General features: G+C 60.2%; 1 protein-coding gene across 5 annotated transcripts; it reads right to left on the bottom strand.

Annotated features, from left to right (window-relative positions):
- Positions 1 to 6: 6 nt before the first annotated feature.
- On the bottom strand, positions 7 to 14,816 carry PRKACA (protein kinase cAMP-activated catalytic subunit alpha). Of its 5 annotated transcripts, XM_025192758.1 has the most exons (11): positions 10,805 to 10,821; positions 10,214 to 10,319; positions 5,635 to 5,696; positions 5,033 to 5,161; positions 3,541 to 3,639; positions 3,170 to 3,252; positions 2,609 to 2,735; positions 2,338 to 2,433; positions 2,120 to 2,242; positions 1,437 to 1,601; positions 7 to 591 (listed from the first exon to the last, which is right to left on the bottom strand). In XM_025192758.1, coding segments are annotated over exons 2-11 (1,011 nt in total). In that variant the 5' UTR covers positions 10,215 to 10,319; positions 10,805 to 10,821; the 3' UTR covers positions 7 to 465. The 5 variants fall into 5 exon arrangements, with proteins under 5 accessions (XP_025048543.1, XP_006036536.1, XP_006036535.1 ...); XM_006036474.3 differs by lacking the exons at positions 10,214 to 10,319; positions 10,805 to 10,821 and adding an exon at positions 14,472 to 14,816; XM_006036473.3 differs by lacking the exons at positions 10,214 to 10,319; positions 10,805 to 10,821 and adding an exon at positions 11,532 to 11,771.
- Positions 14,817 to 18,270: the final 3,454 nt, after the last annotated feature.

Below are 18,270 nucleotides of genomic sequence, written 5' to 3'. Positions count from 1 at the left end.
GCCTAAAACTGGGTACTTTTTATTTCCTCCCTGGAAAGAGCCGATTTCTCATGTTCTGTCATTAAAAAGGGGAACTGGATGCCACAAAAAAGGCAATTATAAAACCAGGGGCAGAGGGGTCTGATCCACCCCAGGAAGGGTGGGAAGGGGGAACAGGGAGAGGGACCTAACTGTCCTCCAGGGGGACAAGGAGCTCTGACCCCCTCCCAGGGATAGGGTCTAATTGCCCCCTAGGGGGTCTGATCCCCCCCAAGGGGGTGATGGGTAACAAACGGATGGCCATAGAAGTGTCCTCCAGCCCCCCAAATTAAAGCTAGTGAGAAAGCTGGGGTGGCAGGGATGGGCAGTGCCAGGGGGGCAGGTGATGGGGCTCCCCGTCTTGCCCCCTGCCCCAATTACCCAGATGTGGGTGGATGCGCCCACCATTACACCCCGCCCCACCCCCTGCATAGCCCCCGGCCCAGCCTAGAACTCGGCAAACTCCTTGGCGCACTTCTCGGTGAGTGAGACACGGATCTCCTCCTCCTCATAGTCATCGAAGTTGCTTGTGTCGCCGGGGCCTTTGCACTTTGGTATGAAGGGGGCTTCCACCTGCGGGGGTGGGGCCAGGGCAGAAGGGATTGAGTCAGTGGGGGGCGGCAATAAAGGAAGCCCCCCCTCAGGCAGAGTGGTGGGATTCCAAGATCAGGCCCCTCATGGCCAACCCTGCTGACTCCAGCCAGTGCTGCACAGGCCTTGCCCAGTGCATAGCCCCTTCTCCACCTTGGGCTCAACAAGCCACACCCCTTGGCCTCCAGCCCCACCCCCACCTACCTGGTGTTCCACAGGCTCTGCCCTCTCCATGGCCCCACACCTGTCCTGCATGTTCTCCCCACCTTGTGTCCTGCCGACCTTGTGCTCCACAACCCCCAATCTCTGCCAGGAAGCCCTGTCTCCCCACACCAGGCCCTGCCTACCCGGTGCTCCCCAGCTCCCAGCTCAGAAGCCCTACCCACTCCCTGGCATGTTTTGCCTCTAGCCCTGCCCACCTTGCACCCCACAGCTACCACCTCTGCCCACATGCCCCATTCACACCACTGGGTGCACTTGTCTGGCCCTGCCCATCGCTTGGGCTCTGCCCCTGGTTGCACCACCCACAGCCAGGCCCCACCCACCTTGCACTAGAAGGTGGCAGCCCAGTGGCCCCACCCTGCAGCGGGCCCCGCCCACCCATCTGGCTCCACCCCACACTGGTAGACAACTCTCCCTGAGGCCCTGCCCACCCCAGGTCCCATCCTCCCCAGGCTGCACCCCCAACCCCACCCACCCCGTGCAGGAAGGCAGTTATTTTGGTGGCTGCTGCATCCCAGTTGGCTCTGCCCCCAGGTGGCCCCACTTCCCTGGCACTGGTGGGTAGCAATCCCAGCGGCCCCACCCCCGGCCCAGGCCCTGATCACCTTGCGCTGGTAGACAGCAATCCAGTCAGTGGTACCAAACCACTTATGGTTCTTGATGTCCGCGACGCCATTCTTGAGGTTTCCGAAGCGCTTGGTGAGGTCGACCTGGAGCAGGTTGCGCAGCAGGTCCTTGAGGTCCGAGCTGAAGTGCGACGGGAACCGCACCTGCGGCAGGGCAGGGGGTCAGCCCAGACACCTGGGTTCCCTCCCTCAGCCCAGGGTCTAGAGCGTGGGATGCTGGGGTTTCCTCCCAAGGGTGGGAGCCTGGGGGCCAGGACCCCTGGGTTCCCTGTCTGAAGGGGGGCCAGGGGGCCAATGGCTGGGAGCCAGGATGCCAGGGTTCCATCCACCAGCCTGAGCTGGGAGGGGACTGGGAACAAGGATGCCCAAGTTCCCTCCATAAACCAGCTTCCCTCCCCAGAAAGTGGGGCTGGGGGCCAGCGCCAGGACACCTGGGTTCTAGGTGTGCTGGCCAGACATTGGCTAGGGCCAGGACACCTGGGTGCCCTGCCCTCTGTGGGTGCCTCCATTGCCCTGGCTGACAGCCAGGACTCCTGGCATGGCAACAGGCCTCTGACTGACCCCGGGAGAGGGCATATCCCATCCCCCACGTGCACCACCAAACCCCTCCTCCCAGGAGCCAGTGCCTGGCTACAGCCCCCCCTCTCCCTTCCCCATGGTACCTTCCCGGAGACGATTTTCTCATAGATCTGGATGGGCTGGTCCGCGAAGAAGGGGGGGTAGCCAGCCGCCATCTCGTAGATAAGGACACCCAGGGCCCACCAGTCCACAGCCTTGTTATACCCCTGGGAGGGTGGAGCAGTGGGGTGTCATGCCCAAGCCAAGGGGGCAGGGTACAGGCAATGGGGGCAGGGCAGAGGCCTCCCTAACCCTGGCTCACCTTGCTCAGGATGATCTCGGGTGCCAGGTACTCAGGGGTCCCACACAGCGTCCAGGTGCGCCCCTTCACCCTCTTGGCAAAGCCGAAATCTGTCACCTGGGGCAGAGAATGGAGAGGGGGATGGGCAGGATCAGAAGATTGGGGGGGCAGAATCAGACCCAGGATTGGAGGAGGCAGAATGAAACCTGTGATGAGGGGAGGTGTCTGGCCTGGTTGATACCCCTGGGGGTGGCGCAGACATGGTGGGAGCTCAGGGGTGGGGGCACAGTACCTCAATGTAGCCCTGCTGATCGATGAGCAGGTTCTCGGGCTTGAGGTCACGGTAGATGAGGTCAAGTGAGTGCAGGTACTCGAAGGTCAGCACGATCTGGGCCGCGTAGAACCGGGCATGAGGCTCGCTGGGGGGGAGCGAGAGCGTGGGCGCCCAGCTGGCACCGCCCACCAGCCCCTGGGCCCACCCCCACCCCCAGTGATGGGAGAGAATCCAGGTGTCCTGGCTACCACCCCCCAGTTCCAACTCCTCTCCCAGAGGGGGACTAGAACCCAGGTGTCTGGACTCCCAGACCTTTGCTTTACCCATTACACTTTGTTTTCTACACAGAGTCAGGAAAGAACCCAAGTGTCCAGGCTCTCAGCCTCTCCCTCCCCATTAGACCCTACTCCCCTGCCAGGGCCTGCAAATGAAACCCAGGCATCCAGGCTCCCACCCCCTACCCCCAGTTGGGAAAGAACCCAGGTGTCCGTGCTCCCTGTTGGGCTGCTTTAACCACTAGGCTCTATCACCCCCTCCTGGATTCTAGTCCTGCCCCTGTGTCCCTGCAGCAATGCTCACCTGAACCTCCCGATTCGCCGTAGATGGGAGAACATCTCCCCGCCCGGGATATATTCCATCACCATGTACAGGTTGGAGTTGTCCTGTAAGGCAGTGCAGCCCCTGAGCCCCACTGCCCCGCTCCTTCCTACAGCCTCGTGGCAGCCAGCAGCCCTCCAATGCCTCCAGGGCAGGAGGAGAGGGGGGCTCCTTTGCAGGGGAGGTAACAACCTACCACTGCAGCTGCTTTGGCCCTGGGGAAAACCAGCCTAGACTGGGGAGAGGTCAGAGGAGCCAACAGCTTCGAGGTTTCCATCACTGCCAGGCTGGGCTGGGAGTGGTGGGAGGGAATGGATCAGGGGCTGGCGGGGGGTTGGGGGTGGGGGCTGTACCTTGAAGGAGTACTCGAGCTTGACGAGGAAGGGGAAGTTGACAGCCTGGAGGATACGCTTCTCATTGAGGGTGTGCTCAATCTGCTTCAGCTTCACCACCTGGGACGGACGGATGGACAGACAGACAGACAGAGACAATTAGCATCTGGCCTCAGGGAGCCCTCCCATGGATCCTTCCTCCCCCACAACCAGCTGCGATCTCTCTCCCAGCCCTCTTTAATGCCACCGGAGAAGCAAAACCTGCAAAAACAAAAACAAACAAACAAACAAAAAAAAGACCCCTCCCCGGGATCCATTGACCCCCAAACAGCAGCAAGCCCTCCAGGCACAGTCAGCTCTGGCCCCAGACCCAGATACCAGAAACCCAGGACACCTCCCAACACTCAAAGAGCCCTGTAAAAACAGCTCACTCTCCACAAAATCACCCCCAACCCCCAGAGCAGCACAAGTTGCCCACCCACAATCACAGCCCCATACCAGAACAATCCCCCAAGACAAAATCCTCAAAAACCTCCTCTCCAGAACAACCAACCACCCCAAACTCTACCCCCAGCCCCAAAAGCATCAGCTGCAAAAACCTCCCAATAAAACCAAACTCCAACCCCCCCTGAACATCCCCCCAAAACTCCATAAAACAAAAGGACCCCAGAAACCACTGCTAAAACAACCCCCTAAAATACCTCCAAACCCTCAAAAGCCGCCCCAGATGTCCCAAAGCTCCCCAAAACAAGCCCCAACCCCCTAATATCTCCAATCCCTCCAAAACAATCTACAATTTCAAAGAACCCCAGAAGCAACCTCCCAATGCCCCCTAGAATATCTCCAACCCCCTTAAAGCCCCCAAACCACCCTCCCCAACCCCCCATACTATCCCCAACCCTAACCCCACAAACTTCCCAACCCCCCAACCTGAAACCCCCTAAACTATCCCTGAACTCAAAATAACCCCCAAAATATCTCAACCCCCACAAACCTCCCAAATCCCCTAAGATAGCCCAACCTCCAAAACATCCCAAACAGAAAGAAGCCCCACAAACCCCCAACCTTTCCAAAATTGCCCCATTGCAAAGATGCCCCCTGCAAAACCCTGGACACCCCCAAAATCCCCCAAACCAATCCCCTCCTCCAAAAACCAGCCTCTCCCACAGCCCCACACAGCAACAGCAGCTCCCAAACCCAGACCACAGGATTCCCAGGGCTCCGAGTGGCAAAGACCAACCCCAATTTAACACGCCCCCCTTCCAAATCAAGCCCACAAGAGCCCCCAGACCCTAGCAGGCCCCCTCCCCCCAAACTTGGGATGTGCCAGTTTCATCCCAGATCAAAGATCCAACCCATGGCCCTGTTTCCTGGCCACGGGCCCCCAGAGCCTGTGCCTGGACCCCCCTCCCTAACCCCCAGGGCCTCTGCTCCCAAGACACTCCTTGTCCCCCAACATGGCTGCAACCCCCCCAGCCACCTCCATGTGAACCCCGTTTCCCCCCCGCCCCACCTTCTGCTTATCCAGGATCTTCATGGCATAGTGGTTGCCTGTCTCCTTGTGCTTCACCAGCATCACACGCCCGAAGGAGCCTGTGCCCAGCGTCTTGATGCGATCAAACTGGTCCAGACTGGCTGTGTTCTAAGGGGGAGGCAGGAGTGAGGGGGGGGGCAGCACTGGCCCTGGGGGGGGGCACCCCACAGCGCTCCCCTGCTGCCCCCAGTCCCATAGGGGCACTACCAGGGGGTATCAGTGACTGTCACTGGGGAGGCTGGGACTGAGCCCATCTGGCCAAAGTGGGGAGGGAGTGGTATCCAGTGGTTAAAGCAGCTACTTGGGGGCCCAGATGCCTGGGTTTTCTCCCTACTATGGGGGTATTAGAGTTGCGGGGAGCTGGAAACTAGGGTTCTCTCCCCCCGCCACTATAGAAGGATACAGAGCTGGTGGGTCAGAAAGCAGGGTCTTGGGAGCCCAGATGCCTGGGTTCTCCCATCGCTCCAGGGGGCTTCAGCAGAGCCCCACACCCCAGTTCTCCTGGATTCAGCCACCTGTAGTAAGGCTCATAGTATGCTGGGCACAGGCACCCCCTAGCCATGGGGTTGGGGTGTCACTACCTGTGAGGGGCTCTCCCATTTCTTGAGGAAATCTTCTTTGGCTTTGGCCAGGAACTCCTTCACTGCAAGGCAAGGGGGCGGAGTCAGGACCAGCCCAGGAGGCGGAGCCAGAGGGGACACACACAGATGGAGGTCCTATTGGAAGTCCCCATCTCTCTTGTCCTGGGCATCCACTGGGGGGGCACTACTTACCAGGAAGGCTATGACATCACCACCCTGTGCCCTCCCCCCCCCCCCCCCCAAGGATGCAGCCAGTCATGCAGGAGGGAAACCCCATGACCCCCCCATCATCTGTGATAAGCCACAAGGGGGCACTCCAGGCTGGCCCCTTGAGGCTCCATGAGGATTGTGGGGACACAGGGGACCGGCAGAGCCCCCAAGCAGAGGCAGGGAGAAACCTGTGTAAGAACAGGCCAGGTCCTGCCCAGCACCCCTGCCCACAAGGCAGGGCCAGGGGGCAGCCTGGGCCAGTGTTTGGAGAAATGGATTGGGAAGGGTCACCTGGGCTCCTGGGAGGCGGGGGGGTGGAGAGAGATGCCTGGCACTCAGATGCCTGGGTTCTGTGACAGGATGTCATGCATCTCAACAAGTGCTGCCACCGCACCTGGAAAGCGATATCCTCACCCCCCGACACCTTGGATGCCCCCCAGGCAGAAGGCAGAATCACCCATTCCCCAGAGCAGGCAGGAGCCACAGTGCAGCTGGGAGGGAACCCAGGTGTCCAGGCTCTCAGCCCACGTACTCTAACCCCTAGATTCCCCCACTCCCCTCCCATATCTGGGGAGGGACCCAGGGGTTCAGTTTCCTTCTAACCCTATCTCTACCACAGCCCAGTTCACAGCAGCCTGCCCCCAAATCACAGGGTCCAACTGATCCACCCAGAAGAGATCAGCCCTTGCTGGGGGTGGGGGGAGAACAAAATCAGATATGCCACCCCCCATCTCTTGCCCCCCCAGCTGCCTGCCCTGCCCCCCCCAGGATATGCCAGCAGCTCTGTCTGACCTACTTTCCCTTTGTCTCCAGCTATTTATAGACCCCAGCCTGCCTCCCAGCCACTGCCAGCCCTGGAGTCTTGGGGGGGGTGTCCCCTCCCCTCATTACTCTTGGAGACCCTGTGCCTGACCCATTGGAGCCCCCCTGACCTGCCCCGGACTCCCAGGCAGGGCCCTGCCCCCTGCTGCAGAAGCAGATGAAGCCCCCGCAAGTCTGGGCCCATTTGAGCTGGAGGGTCAAACCCTGCCTGATCCCTGAAGGGCTAGATGCCCAGCTAGATACCACCCAGACCCAGCTGCAGATGGTGGAGGGAACCCTGCAAGGTGGGGGGAGCCTTCTCAGCCCCACCACTAGGGGCCTTCAGCTGTGCCCCACAGCCTGGGGACCCCACATGCAACACTACCCTGGCCTGGAGAGCCAGGACCACGGAAACCCACCACAGCCCAACACAAATCTATCCAGGGCCCAGCGGCTATACAGAGCCAGGGATGCCTCCAAAGGCTCCAGCTACATTAAAATCCCCAATTTTCCCTTTGTCCCCGGATGAAAAGCCTCTGATCAGTGCTGCTTTCTGGCTATAAACTCTTCATACAATCAAGCCAGGAACAAGCAGTCTGGCATGTCCAACCCCTGCCCTGTATTGGGGCCCTGGTTAGCTCCCCCCTTCCCGGGCTGGGTTTCTGAGCTCAGACGTGGACCTAAATAAGGCAAAGGTTTCCTGGGCACCCAGAAGATGCCATCTCCTAGGATCTGTTTCACCTGCTGCTGAGATGCAGCCACATCTGGTGCAGGCGAGTTAATGCTGGTGTAGAACAGCAGTAGAAAGGGACAATGGGGACAGGGGGAGATCTGGGGGTGGGGCTAGTGACATCCAACCCCAGCTCCACACCCCCTGAATTCTCCAATGAGAGTGATGTGGATGACTTCCCCACAGCCCCCTCCCTCCATCTCCTCCTGCTGGGATCCTTACCCCCCACCCCCAGCTCTGGCCACAGGAATGACGCAGACACAGCCTGACAGTGAGGAGGTATTGGCCCCTCTATCCCCCCAGGTTCAGCCCAGTGCCCCCAGTCCCACCTGGCATCAGTTGGGCACTAGTGACGCTGCTGTACCCCCAAATCAGAAACTGCTCCACCCAGGTACTGGGAGCTGAAGGGTTAATGGCAGCTCCACACCCACACCCTTTTCATCCCCACCACAGGGACCCACAGGCTCCCTCTGGCCCCTGGTTTCCACAACAGGGTGCTTCCAACTGTGCTAATGAGCCCTTTGGGAATGCAAGTGTGAAGGTGGGGAGATCAGGGGCCTGGCATGTCACTGAGGCAGGACAGTTCTCCCCCTTGCAAAGCCTGGGTTCCCTCATGGCGCTCGTTGTTTCTCCCCCCCCCTCCAATCACACATAAAAGGGGGGGGGGTGATAGGGCCGACTGGATCACAGGTTCAAACCTGCAGTGAGAATGATGATGGAAGAAGATCCCAGGCCTCCAGGCCCCCCTGCTGTGCATTCAGCCCTCCCCCAGAGCAACAACCCCCTCCAGACAGAGGCCCCAGCAGGCAGGAAGGTGGAAAAGCCCTTTCCTGCCTCAATTTCCCTTCTTGCCCCTATCTAGCAGCTGGAGGGGCAGAGCTGATCAGTGAGGGGTTGGGAGGAGGGGTGAGGAGCAAGACTCAGCAGTGCCTTGTGGGGGGGGGGGTCCCTGACTGAGCCCCAGGCTGCAGCAGCAACTGGGGCAGGAAGGACTGACAGGGCCTGGCATCAACCTGTGACATCAGCCAGGGCCTGTGACAACAGAAGCCTGGATCGAATACAGTGACCACCCCCACAACACCCGCCTCCCCTTACCATCCATGCCAGGGACTCCGGCATCCTGGGCCCTGGGGGAGTTGTGGGGGGGGGATGCCCCAGAGGATGTTGGGATCTGGCAGGGGCTGGATGAGGACTTTGCTCCCAGCAGGGACAGCAAACATCCTCCACCCCTCTGCCCTCCCAAAAGCCACAGGGCCCTGAGCCAGCCTGGGGTGGGGAGGGGGTGAGACTAGAAACCCTGCAGCTGCCAATTGTCCCCTGGGGATCCCCGCCCCCCTATACTCCTGGGTATTGCTGGTAGTGGACCTGCCTGCTTTACCTGAGAAGGGGAGAGAATCCAGGTGTCCGGGCTCCAAAACCCCTCCCTTCTCTATGCCATCCCTCCCAGAGGTGGGAGCCCAGATACCTGGGTTCCTACCTCAACTGCCTCCCCTCTCGGCCTCAGGCCCTGCTCCCAGAGATGGGCAGGAAACCCAGGTGTCCAGGCTCCCAGCCCTACCCTGCTGCAATCATTACCCAGTAGGGCCCCTCCCAGTGCTAGGGACAGAACCCAGGTCTCCAGGCCTGCCACCTGCCCAATCGATCAGGACAACAAATCAAAGAATGAGCCCAGGAGTTCAGGTTTCCACCTCTGGGAGGGTTGGTGTGTGATAGGGGCTAGGTTCAAGGCAATCAGACAGCCTGCCCCCCCACCCTCCAAGAGGGACCAGCTTGAAGTACCTACTATCACCCCCAATGGCCTCATGCTATTCCCCCTCCCATCCCACACCAGCTAGACTCAGTGGTGGTTCCCCACAATCAGCTCCAAAAGAGCCAGGCAGCGCCAAAACCACCCCCCTCACCCAAGCCTTCTGAAGACCACACCTGTCCCCCACAACATAGGGATCAGTGCAGCCACCCCTGGGATAGCAGTCAGGTTACTGCCCCCCCCCTCCAGATGCAGCTGGTTTGGGGGGCAAATGGGGCCAATAGCAATGCAAGCCATAGAGAAAGCCAGCCATTTGCTTGGTGCCAAAACACAGCTCCTTCTGGGGGGTGGGTATTGGGAGAAGGGGGGCATCAGCCAACAGCAACATGACCTGGTGAACCATCACTGGAATGGCACCAAAATGTAGCTGGTGCTGGGGGGGAACAGGACAGCAACAAAGAGCAAGCAACCAGTTTACCCAGTGAAAGACTGCTCCAATGGCACAAAAATACAGCTGGTGCTGGGGGGAAACAGGGCAGAGGATGAACTGCCAACAGCAACATGACCTGGAGAACCAGCACTGGAACAGAATAGCATTAAGATGCAGCTAGTTCCGAGATGGAGCAGGGTCATAGGATGAAAGGCCAAGAGCAACACGACCTGCCGGGGGCTGAAATGCAGCTGGTTCTGAGACAGTACAGGGCAGGGGGGAACCATCCAGCAGCAAGGGGACCCACAGACACAACAACTCAAGTAGCACCAAAATGCAGCTGGTTCTGGGGAAGGAGCAGGGGAAGGAGGTAAACGGCTAATAGCAACACGACCCAGAGAGATAGCCACCTGTTCACAGCCAAATTAAGCTGGTTCTGAGGTGGAAACAGGGGAAGGAGGTGACTGGCCAACAACATGCCTTGGACAAGCCATAGCTTGCTTGGGGCTGAAATGCAGCTGGCTCTGGGGAGGAAGCAGCAAGAGTCTGGCAACCTGAAGACCCATCCTTGCTCACAGCCAAAATGCAGCTGGTTTTGGAAGGAAACAAGGGAGGGGGTGAAGGGTAAACAGTACTAGTGCCCAGAGAACCAATCACTCACTCAGGGCTGAGATGAAGCTGGTTCTGGGGGGGAGCAGGGCAGGAGGAACGGCCACCAGCAACGTGGCTTGGGGACCTGGTGCTTGCTCACTGCCACATGCAGCTGGCTGTGGGGTGAAGGGCAGTGCTGAATGGCTGATAGCAACAAACCCTGGAGAAGCTATGGCTCACTGGGGACTGAAGAGAGACTGATTCTGGGGGCAGCAGGGCAAGGGAGAACTAGCCAACAGTAACAGATGCTGGACTAGCACCAAATGCAGCTGGTGCTGGGGGAGAAGCAGATCCGGATCTGCCCAATCCCAGGCCTCAGCCTGGCAGGATCCACCTCCCTCCCACCCCCGAGTTTCCATTCCCTATGCCAGCCCCAGCCATGGACAGTGAAGGACAGACACCATGGCCTCGGGCCTGGAAAGAAGCAGCCCCCCTCTCCCCCAATCGATAAGCCACAGCCAGAGGGACCTGTTCGATGGGCGATGAGGCGGGAGCCACCCCCATCCCAAAGTACCCTGACAACCCTCCCACAGCCAAGAGAACCCAGGGGTCTGGGCTCCCAACCTCCCCCTGCTCTATCCACTATCCCACCCCCACTCACTTCACCAGCTGGGGAGAGAACCCAGGCGTCCCAGCTCCCAGCCTGGATGGGTTCCAAAGCCACCAAAACTCTCCTTCCCACCCAAAGCCCCCTGTGGCTTGGGGGGGTGGGAGGGAAGGGCAGGCAGGGGGTTTAAAAGGGCCTGCACAACACTGGCAGGTGCCCGGCACTGCTATTTTTGCCTGGGTGCCCACGTCAGGGGCCACTGTCACAGCCTTGAGTATCCAGTGCCCCTGCACTCCCCTTCCCACCTCCCCTCCCCCAGAGCTGGAAGAGAACCCAGGTGTCGGGGCTTCCATCGGATTGCCCTAAACTAGATCTCATTGATCTCCTGGCAACTGGGAGATAGCCCAGGTGTCTGGCCTCCCAGCCCCCTCTCTTGCTCTAACCACTAACCCCCCAGTCCCTTTAACTGCCAGGGAGAAAACCCAGGTATCCTGGCTCCCAGCTCCCCCCATCTTTACCTCTAACACATCAGCCCAGCCAGCCCAGCTGACAGCCAGGACTCCTGGGTTCCCCAACCCCACTCTGGGCCCGTTCGCCAGCAGCCTGCCTCAGTTTCCCACTATGTGCAGCAAGTGGGGGGGCACTGGTGATGATGCTCTTGATGGGTCCAAGCTGATGGGGCAACAACATGGCAGGAGAGGGTCATCCCCGACCCTGCCTCCATCATTCTGATTTACCCCCCACTGTCCCCCCATCTGCCCCACCCACCAGCCCCACTCACTCTGCTGGTTCCAGGCGGCTGCATGCTCTGTCTCAGGGACCCCACCTGTGCTTTCAGGATCCCCAGGGTCCCCCCGTGGACCCCAGGAGAAGATGCGCCCGGCCAGGCTCTCCAGCCTCTGCAGTGCCGACATCTTGCCCCCCTTGGCCTTGCTGGGGGTGGGGCTGGGGCCAGCTACCTCTGGCCCGTGGCTCATGCTGGATCAATGGCCACTGAAATGTTGGTAGCCGCAGCCATTCCTAGACTGGCCCCCCCACACACCTTGACACAAAGGATTGGGAGCTCAGCTGGCAGCTACACCAGGGTCCATCCGGCCTGGCTTCACTGGAGTTGGGGGCCTGGCCTGGCCCAGGGCCCTTAAGCCTGGCTTCTGGGTGCAGAGATCTTGGCACCAAGATGTCAGTCACAGGATGGCTGGTGAGTTTCACTGCTGGGGTCTCTGGTCCAGTCAGCCTCAGAGCTGCCTTGATCAGGATTTGGGCAGTTTTGGGGTCAAGTTCAACAGCTGCCCTTGGCTGGGGTCTGGTCAGGTTCAGGATCTGCTTGGGGTAGTCTAGTCAGTTTCACAGCCGCTGGAGTCTGGTCAGTTTCAGGATCAGCTGCTGCTTGAGGGTTCGGTCAGTTTCATGCTGCTGGCTCCTTTCCAGCCTTCCTGGGGAGGGGGTGTCCCCTGGGTCCAGGGCTGGAGTCCAGTCAGTCTCCCAGCTGCCCCCCCTGGGGCTGGTCAGTTTCAGGTCAGTTAGGCTGCCTTGGGCTGGGGTCTGGTCAGTTTCCTGGGAGTGGATCAATTTCTGCTGATCAAGGGCTGCTGGCCTCCAGTCAGGATCACAGTCAGGTTGAGGGCTGGGGTTCACGGCTGCTCCCCACTCCAGGGGTCCCCCCAGGTCCAGGATCAGCTGCTGTTTGAGGGTCCTGTCAGGTTCAGGGCTAGAGGCTCCTCCTTTGACTTCCATGGAGCAGACGCGTCACAGGCATGAAATAGTCACAGGCATGAAATAGTCACAGGCATCAAATAGTCGCTCCAGCTGGAGGGGGCAGGGGAGCCCTGGGTGGGGGAGGGGGTGCAGGGAGGGGACAGCCCCCACAGTGAGACCCCTCCCACCTGCAGGCCCGGTGCCCCCTGGAGGCAGCTAGTAGGGTTGCAAGCCAAGGGGAAGAAGTAGGGGGGTTCCTGATCAGCTCAATCCAATCACCAGCTGCAGAGAAAGGGGCAGCAGGTCCGTGAAGAGCTGCCCACACTCAGGCTGCACCCAGCTCTGGGGTGGGGCATGGTGGGGGAAGCATGGAGGCTCCTTGACCTTGGAGAGCGGAAGCCAGGGCAGGCGGGAGCAGAGGCCTTTCCGTGCCAGGAGGCAGCAGTGGGGGAGCCTTGAGGCCCCAGTGGCTGCAATCAGGGTCCCCCTGCACACGCTGGGCGGTGGTGGGTGTGGGTAGAGGCGGTTAGCGCTTCTGTCCCCTGCAGGAGCCATGGAGGATGTGGCCCAGCAGCCGCCCCAGCAAGTGCAGCCACAGAACAACCTGCAGCCAGATCTGGAAGTCACTGTCGGTACTGGTGCCTGCCTGCGAGACCTTGCCAGGGGCTGCCTCCATGGTGCCCCCCACCCTTCAAGGCTCAGCTCTACCACCCCCCAGCACAGATCACAGCACCCTCCCGTTGCCAGACCCCTCCCCTGGCAGCAGATCCTGTGGCCAAGCAGGCTGGGGCAGTGCCAACCGCTGGGTATTGTTGCAGGGAGGGACCCCAGGGACCAGCCTGGGGAGGAGGGCAGGCACAGCGCCAGGTGCCCTTAAAGGCATCAGCACCTGCTGAGGTGTTAACCTTTTGGGAGCTGGCACAAGCTAGAATGACCCCCTCCTCTACCCTACCAGTGCCCCCAGCTCCAGTGGTGGGGAAGGTCAAAGCCGGGCAGAAGTCTGCAAGTCTCAAAGGGAGAGAGGGAAGGAACCCAGGAGTCCTGATGGACCCACCCACCACACTGCCCCTCCCCTATCAGAACCTTCACCCTCCCCAAGCACCACCAGACCCCCAGCGGCTCCCAGGGCCCAGGAGGGAATCCAGAGGTCCAGGGTAGATGGGCACCCCTAGCCTGCCCAACCTCACGGAGCCAAGGGCTGGCAAGAGTCTGGAGGCTGCCAGAGGGGTTCAATGCACTGCAGAAACCCCAAGCAGAGGCCGGGACTGCAGCAGAAGGGGAACCCCCCAGTCCATGCCTGTTTGAGCAGGGGGGATAGTCCTTCCTGACCCCAATGCAGTGACAGGCTGAGCCTGAGCTGCAGGACAAGATGTAACCAAGGCCCTCTGGGTCTGAGTTCACCCCCATCACCACCCCCAGCCTGGGCTACAGACAGCACTTAACACTGTTGAAGGAGGAGAGAAACACCCAAACCCCTATAAGCAGCAGGGATGGGGAAGAATTCCTTCCTGGCCCCACATGGCTGCCAGAAGAGCCTAGAAGCCTGGTAAAAAAACAAAACAGACCCTGACTATGGGTCTCGGATCACACCTAGCTGCCCAGGCCTCTTCTCAGCCTCCAAGGCCAGATGGGAGCCAATCAGGGGTTTCCAGCCCCCTTGGGGGGCCCAGCCCACAGGCTTAATGCCAGGTCCATCATGACCCCCGCACCTGGAAGGGAGGGTAACAGCCTATCACTGCTCCATGCTAAACTGCCTCATTACACCCACCCCTGCCTTAGTTTCTCACTAGCAGATGAGGTCCCTGCCTCCCACCCCACACAGCGACACCAAGACCTCCATCATTAACCACATCACCTCAACAATGTATCCAGCCCCACCCCCTTCAGGAGGCTCCTCCCACCCACACATTCCCATGACAACCACTGCTGGGGGAGGTCAGTAAATTAAACCTGTTTGGGGCTGGGGCGGGGCCTCTGGGACCCAGGAGTCCCCTGGAGGACCCCCATCCCTTCCGCCCCCACTCACCGCCTGCCTCCATCTTGCCACTTTCTGCTGCCCTGGGGCTCGGCCTACGGTGCCCTGGTGGGGTCAATCTATTTGGGCCCAAAAGCCTACTGCTGCTGGAGGGCTGGGCTGGGTTGAGCCCTCCGGGGTGCCGTACAGGGGTTGGAGGGACAGAGGCCTCCTGGGAATGCTCCTCTGGGGAGCCTGAGTTTGGTCAATAGGCAGGGAGAGAAGCCCCTGATCTGACCCCTCTGGGGAGCTGTAGATGTGCCAAGCGAGCCTCTGGGTGCGACCCCTCCTGGATGCTGTAGCACAGCCAACAGCTAGGAATGGAAACCCAATTTGTCCCCTCCGGGGCACCACAGATTGGCCAGTGGGTAGCAGGAACCCCTAAGCATGAGCCTTCTGGGGAGCCGTAGACTGGCCAGTGATGGAAACCCCTGGATATGACCCCTCCAGGGAGCTGTAGCTTGGCCAACAGCTATGAATAGAAGCTCCTGGTTTGCCCCTTCTGGGGAGCCATAGGTTAGCCAGCAGGTGGGAATAGGAACCGGTCCTGCCTGACCCCTCCGAGACGCCGTAGATCAGCCTGCAGGCAGGGATGGGAGCTCCCAGGCACAACCCCTCCAGGGATCTGGATTTTGGCTGACAGGTAGGGAGGGAAGCTTCTGATTTGACCCCTCTGGGAAGATGTAGACAGGCCAAGCAGGAGGCACGGTGGTGGTGTGATCCCTGTCTGAGGGCCAAACTATGGATCCCTAGAGGAGTTATTCCCAGGTCACAGTTCTCCCCCTGTGCCGCTGTACAAAATCTCAGAGGGGTCAGCCGGCTCGGCTCGGGCACAGCCCTCCAGCAGATAGAGGTGCCGAGTGGGGGGTGGAAGGACAGGTGGTACTGGGCTCTGATACCCACAGGGGCAAGAAGGAACCAGGGAGGTTGGGGCAGCACTCCCCGGGCCTGCACTGAGGGGGACCAGATTGGGAGGCAGACTGCAGGGGACAAGTGCCAAGACCCCAGAACCCAGGCGATCTGAAGCCTCCCCCCCACCCCCATCCCCCTCATCAGGGGGCAGTGACCAATCAATGCATTTTATGGATAGGATCCAGTAATAAACAGGTGCCCCCAGGCCCCTTAGAGACAGTGTGAGATCCGGCATCCATGCTTTTTTATTCCCCCTCATACTGAACTGAAGGTGGGTTTAAAGGGGAAACAAGCTGCAGCTTTCCCATGATCTCCTGGGCCTGCCACAGCCAAAGATGAGCCTGGGACACAGGCAGCCCCACTTCCTGTCCCAACACACTTCTGTCTGGCAGGTCTCACCAGTGTCTATTCAGCAGGGCTAGAATAAGGCAGGCATCAGCTACTAAGCCCGACCACTGCCCAACCCATGGCTCCAGGGCCTCTGTGTCCCCCTTTGATCTAGTCCTTGCAGCCAAGAAAGGGTTAAGCCACAAAGGAGCCAAGCATCCAACTTCCTGTTTCCCATGATCCTCCCTGTGCCCACTTCCCCCCCCCCCAAATGCAGCTGCCTGGCTGTGATTGGAGGGAACCAGGAGTTGTGGGGGGGGGGGGTGGAGCCAGGAGGCCTAGGTTCTCCTCCCAGCAGTAGGAGGGCAGTGGAGGCTGGTGGGTTAGAACAGGTGATGAGAACCAGGACACCTGGTTCTACCTCAGCTCTGGGTGTAATGGTTAGAGCCAGGGTGTGCAAGTCAGGACATCCGGGTTCTAGCTTCCCCTATGGGGGAAATGTAGGTGATCAGCTTAGGGGAGGGGAGGCAGCAAGGATGCCTGGGTTCTCTTTCCCAACAGATGCCACAGATCCTGCCCATCCCCACCAGGGGCCCTAGATCACAGGGATGAGGGCCACAGAAGGGCAGGCTACATTAATGAGTGGGAGGAGGCATGGAGAGGAGTGTGGGCTGGAGTGGGTGCCCAGTACTTCCAGATGGGTGGGTTAGAGACATCTGTGAGCTGGGGGCGCCCCCTTCAGGCTCGTACTTGCTGTTGGCTTGGGAAGTGCTTGGCCCTGGCCTGGAGAATACGGCTGGGGGGAGGGGAGGGGTTGTGACACCATCACTGGGGCCCTGGCAGCTGCAGGGGTTTGCAGAAACCTCCCTGCCTCAGTTTCCAGAAACAAGGAGGACACCTGGGTCCCCAACACCAGCCCTAGGGGCTCTGCAGAGACAGGTCCTCCCACCGAGGGAAACTGACCAGGGTGGCAGGAGGCCCTGAATTAACAGCCCTAAATTTAAGATAAGCCTTAATGAAAGGGGGGAGAAGCTACTGGGTCTCCCCATTGTGGCGTGTATACCAGTTTATACTGGCCCAATCCAGCCCAGTGTCTCCAGCCCCACTAACCCTAAAGCACCTGCACCCCCACCCCAATGCCCTCTTTAACTCCAGACTCCACCAGAGATCTGATGCCCACAATGCCAGGATTGGCCAGGCTGGCACTGAGGTCACTACTTATATCATTGGGGTTCTCTTGTTGAGGGGTCGAAGCCAGACCCTGCCCCTACCATTGCTGCCTCCCAGTCCTCATCCTCATATGCCCTTGACATCATGATCTTCCACACCCCCCCCCACTTAAAATCAACCCCCTGGTGAACCCAGCTGGGTCTCCCACCCCCACCTTGGAAGCAAGTGGGGGTCATTGCCACACAAGAGGGGGCTGCCAGGGGATGGAGGGTAGAGCAACCCAATTGCCACAGTAATGACCCCAGATGGACAGAGTGAGCCCAAGTCACTGGACAGGGCAGTCACAGCTGGGGCTAGAGCCAGGGCATGTACAGCACATGATGCCAGAACCTACCTGGGGGCTATGATAATGTTCAGGGAAGGGGGGGACGACATCATCCATTGTCCAGTCCTTCTCCTGTCCCCCAAAAGGGCAGGGTATTGTGTCTTCTCTCCCTCCCTTAGGCCCAAAATCACCAGGAATCCAACAGCCAAGTGATTGCAGCACTGGGCTGGCCCTCAGATACCCAGGTTCTCTGCCCAGCTGTGTTGCTGTCTGGCCCTGTGCCTCAGTTTCCTCCATCTGCCAACCAGGAAGTGAAATGCCTGCCTGCCACCCCCTCATAAAGCCAGCGAGATTCACACAGCCCCTGGGTGGATGTGGGGGACGGGCAGAAGAGCCCCACTGATGCTGGGGAACTGGGCGCTCTGGTCTGACAGCTGGATAGCACCCTCGTCCCAACACCCGACAGCCAGGCCCCAACACAAAGCCCTCACCCCGACTGTCTTCCCTGCCTCCAGCCCCCTCCCTCTCCTCTGCCTGGTCTGCTCCAGCCTCTCCGGCCCTCCGGGATGTGTGTCTCTGTCCTGAATCCTGCACGGCTCAGCCTGGCTCACCTGCGATCACAGCAGAGACACCTTAAGCCTAGGAGCCAGGTCCCAGTACCACCAGCAGCCTGCCCCCCAGTACCACCAGCAGCCACACCCTGGGAACACTGGTCCCCTCCAGCCTGTCTAACCAGGGTCCCCAGCACCAGTGCTCCCCGTGGGTCACACACATGCAGGCCTGATGGAGGGGAAGGGGCACTTCCAGCAGGTGCTGAAGCTGTAACACAGTGCAGACCCCCGATCCTACCCCGCGAGTTATGGGGGGGAGGGTGTACTTCCTACTGCATCAACACGCGGGGAGGGGGGTACAGGCAGGATCCCCCACCCCAAAGCAGGGCTGGGCTGGGCTGGGCTGGGCGCTCCCCTCCCCCTGCCCCGAAGCCTCCTGGGACCCCGGCACCGGGTCCCCCAGGCCCGGCGGCTGCACCCGCACGCGGGCCCGGGGGGGCAGCGCGATCCCCCTCCTCGAGCCCCG

This window comes from Alligator sinensis, unplaced genomic scaffold (assembly GCF_000455745.1).
Source record: "Alligator sinensis unplaced genomic scaffold, ASM45574v1 scaffold1892_1, whole genome shotgun sequence".
NCBI lineage: Eukaryota > Metazoa > Chordata > Crocodylia > Alligatoridae > Alligator > Alligator sinensis.
The sequence above is the reverse complement of the archived record's forward strand: the minus strand, read 5'-3'. Positions and strand labels throughout refer to the sequence as shown.

What these genes read in the sequence shown, in the direction of transcription:
- PRKACA (XM_006036473.3), bottom strand. Translation starts at nt 11,727, where the DNA reads ATGAGCCACGGGCCAGAGGTAGCTGGCCCCAGCCCCACCCCCAGCAAG. An exon ending in ATCAGCAGGGCTACATTGAG is followed by an intron (nt 2,434 to 2,608) that starts GTACTGTGCCCC and finishes TCTCTGCCCCAG; the next exon opens with GTGACAGATTTCGGCTTTGC. An exon ending in AGAAAATCGTCTCCGGGAAG is followed by an intron (nt 1,602 to 2,119) that starts GTACCATGGGGA and finishes GCCCTGCCGCAG; the next exon opens with GTGCGGTTCCCGTCGCACTT.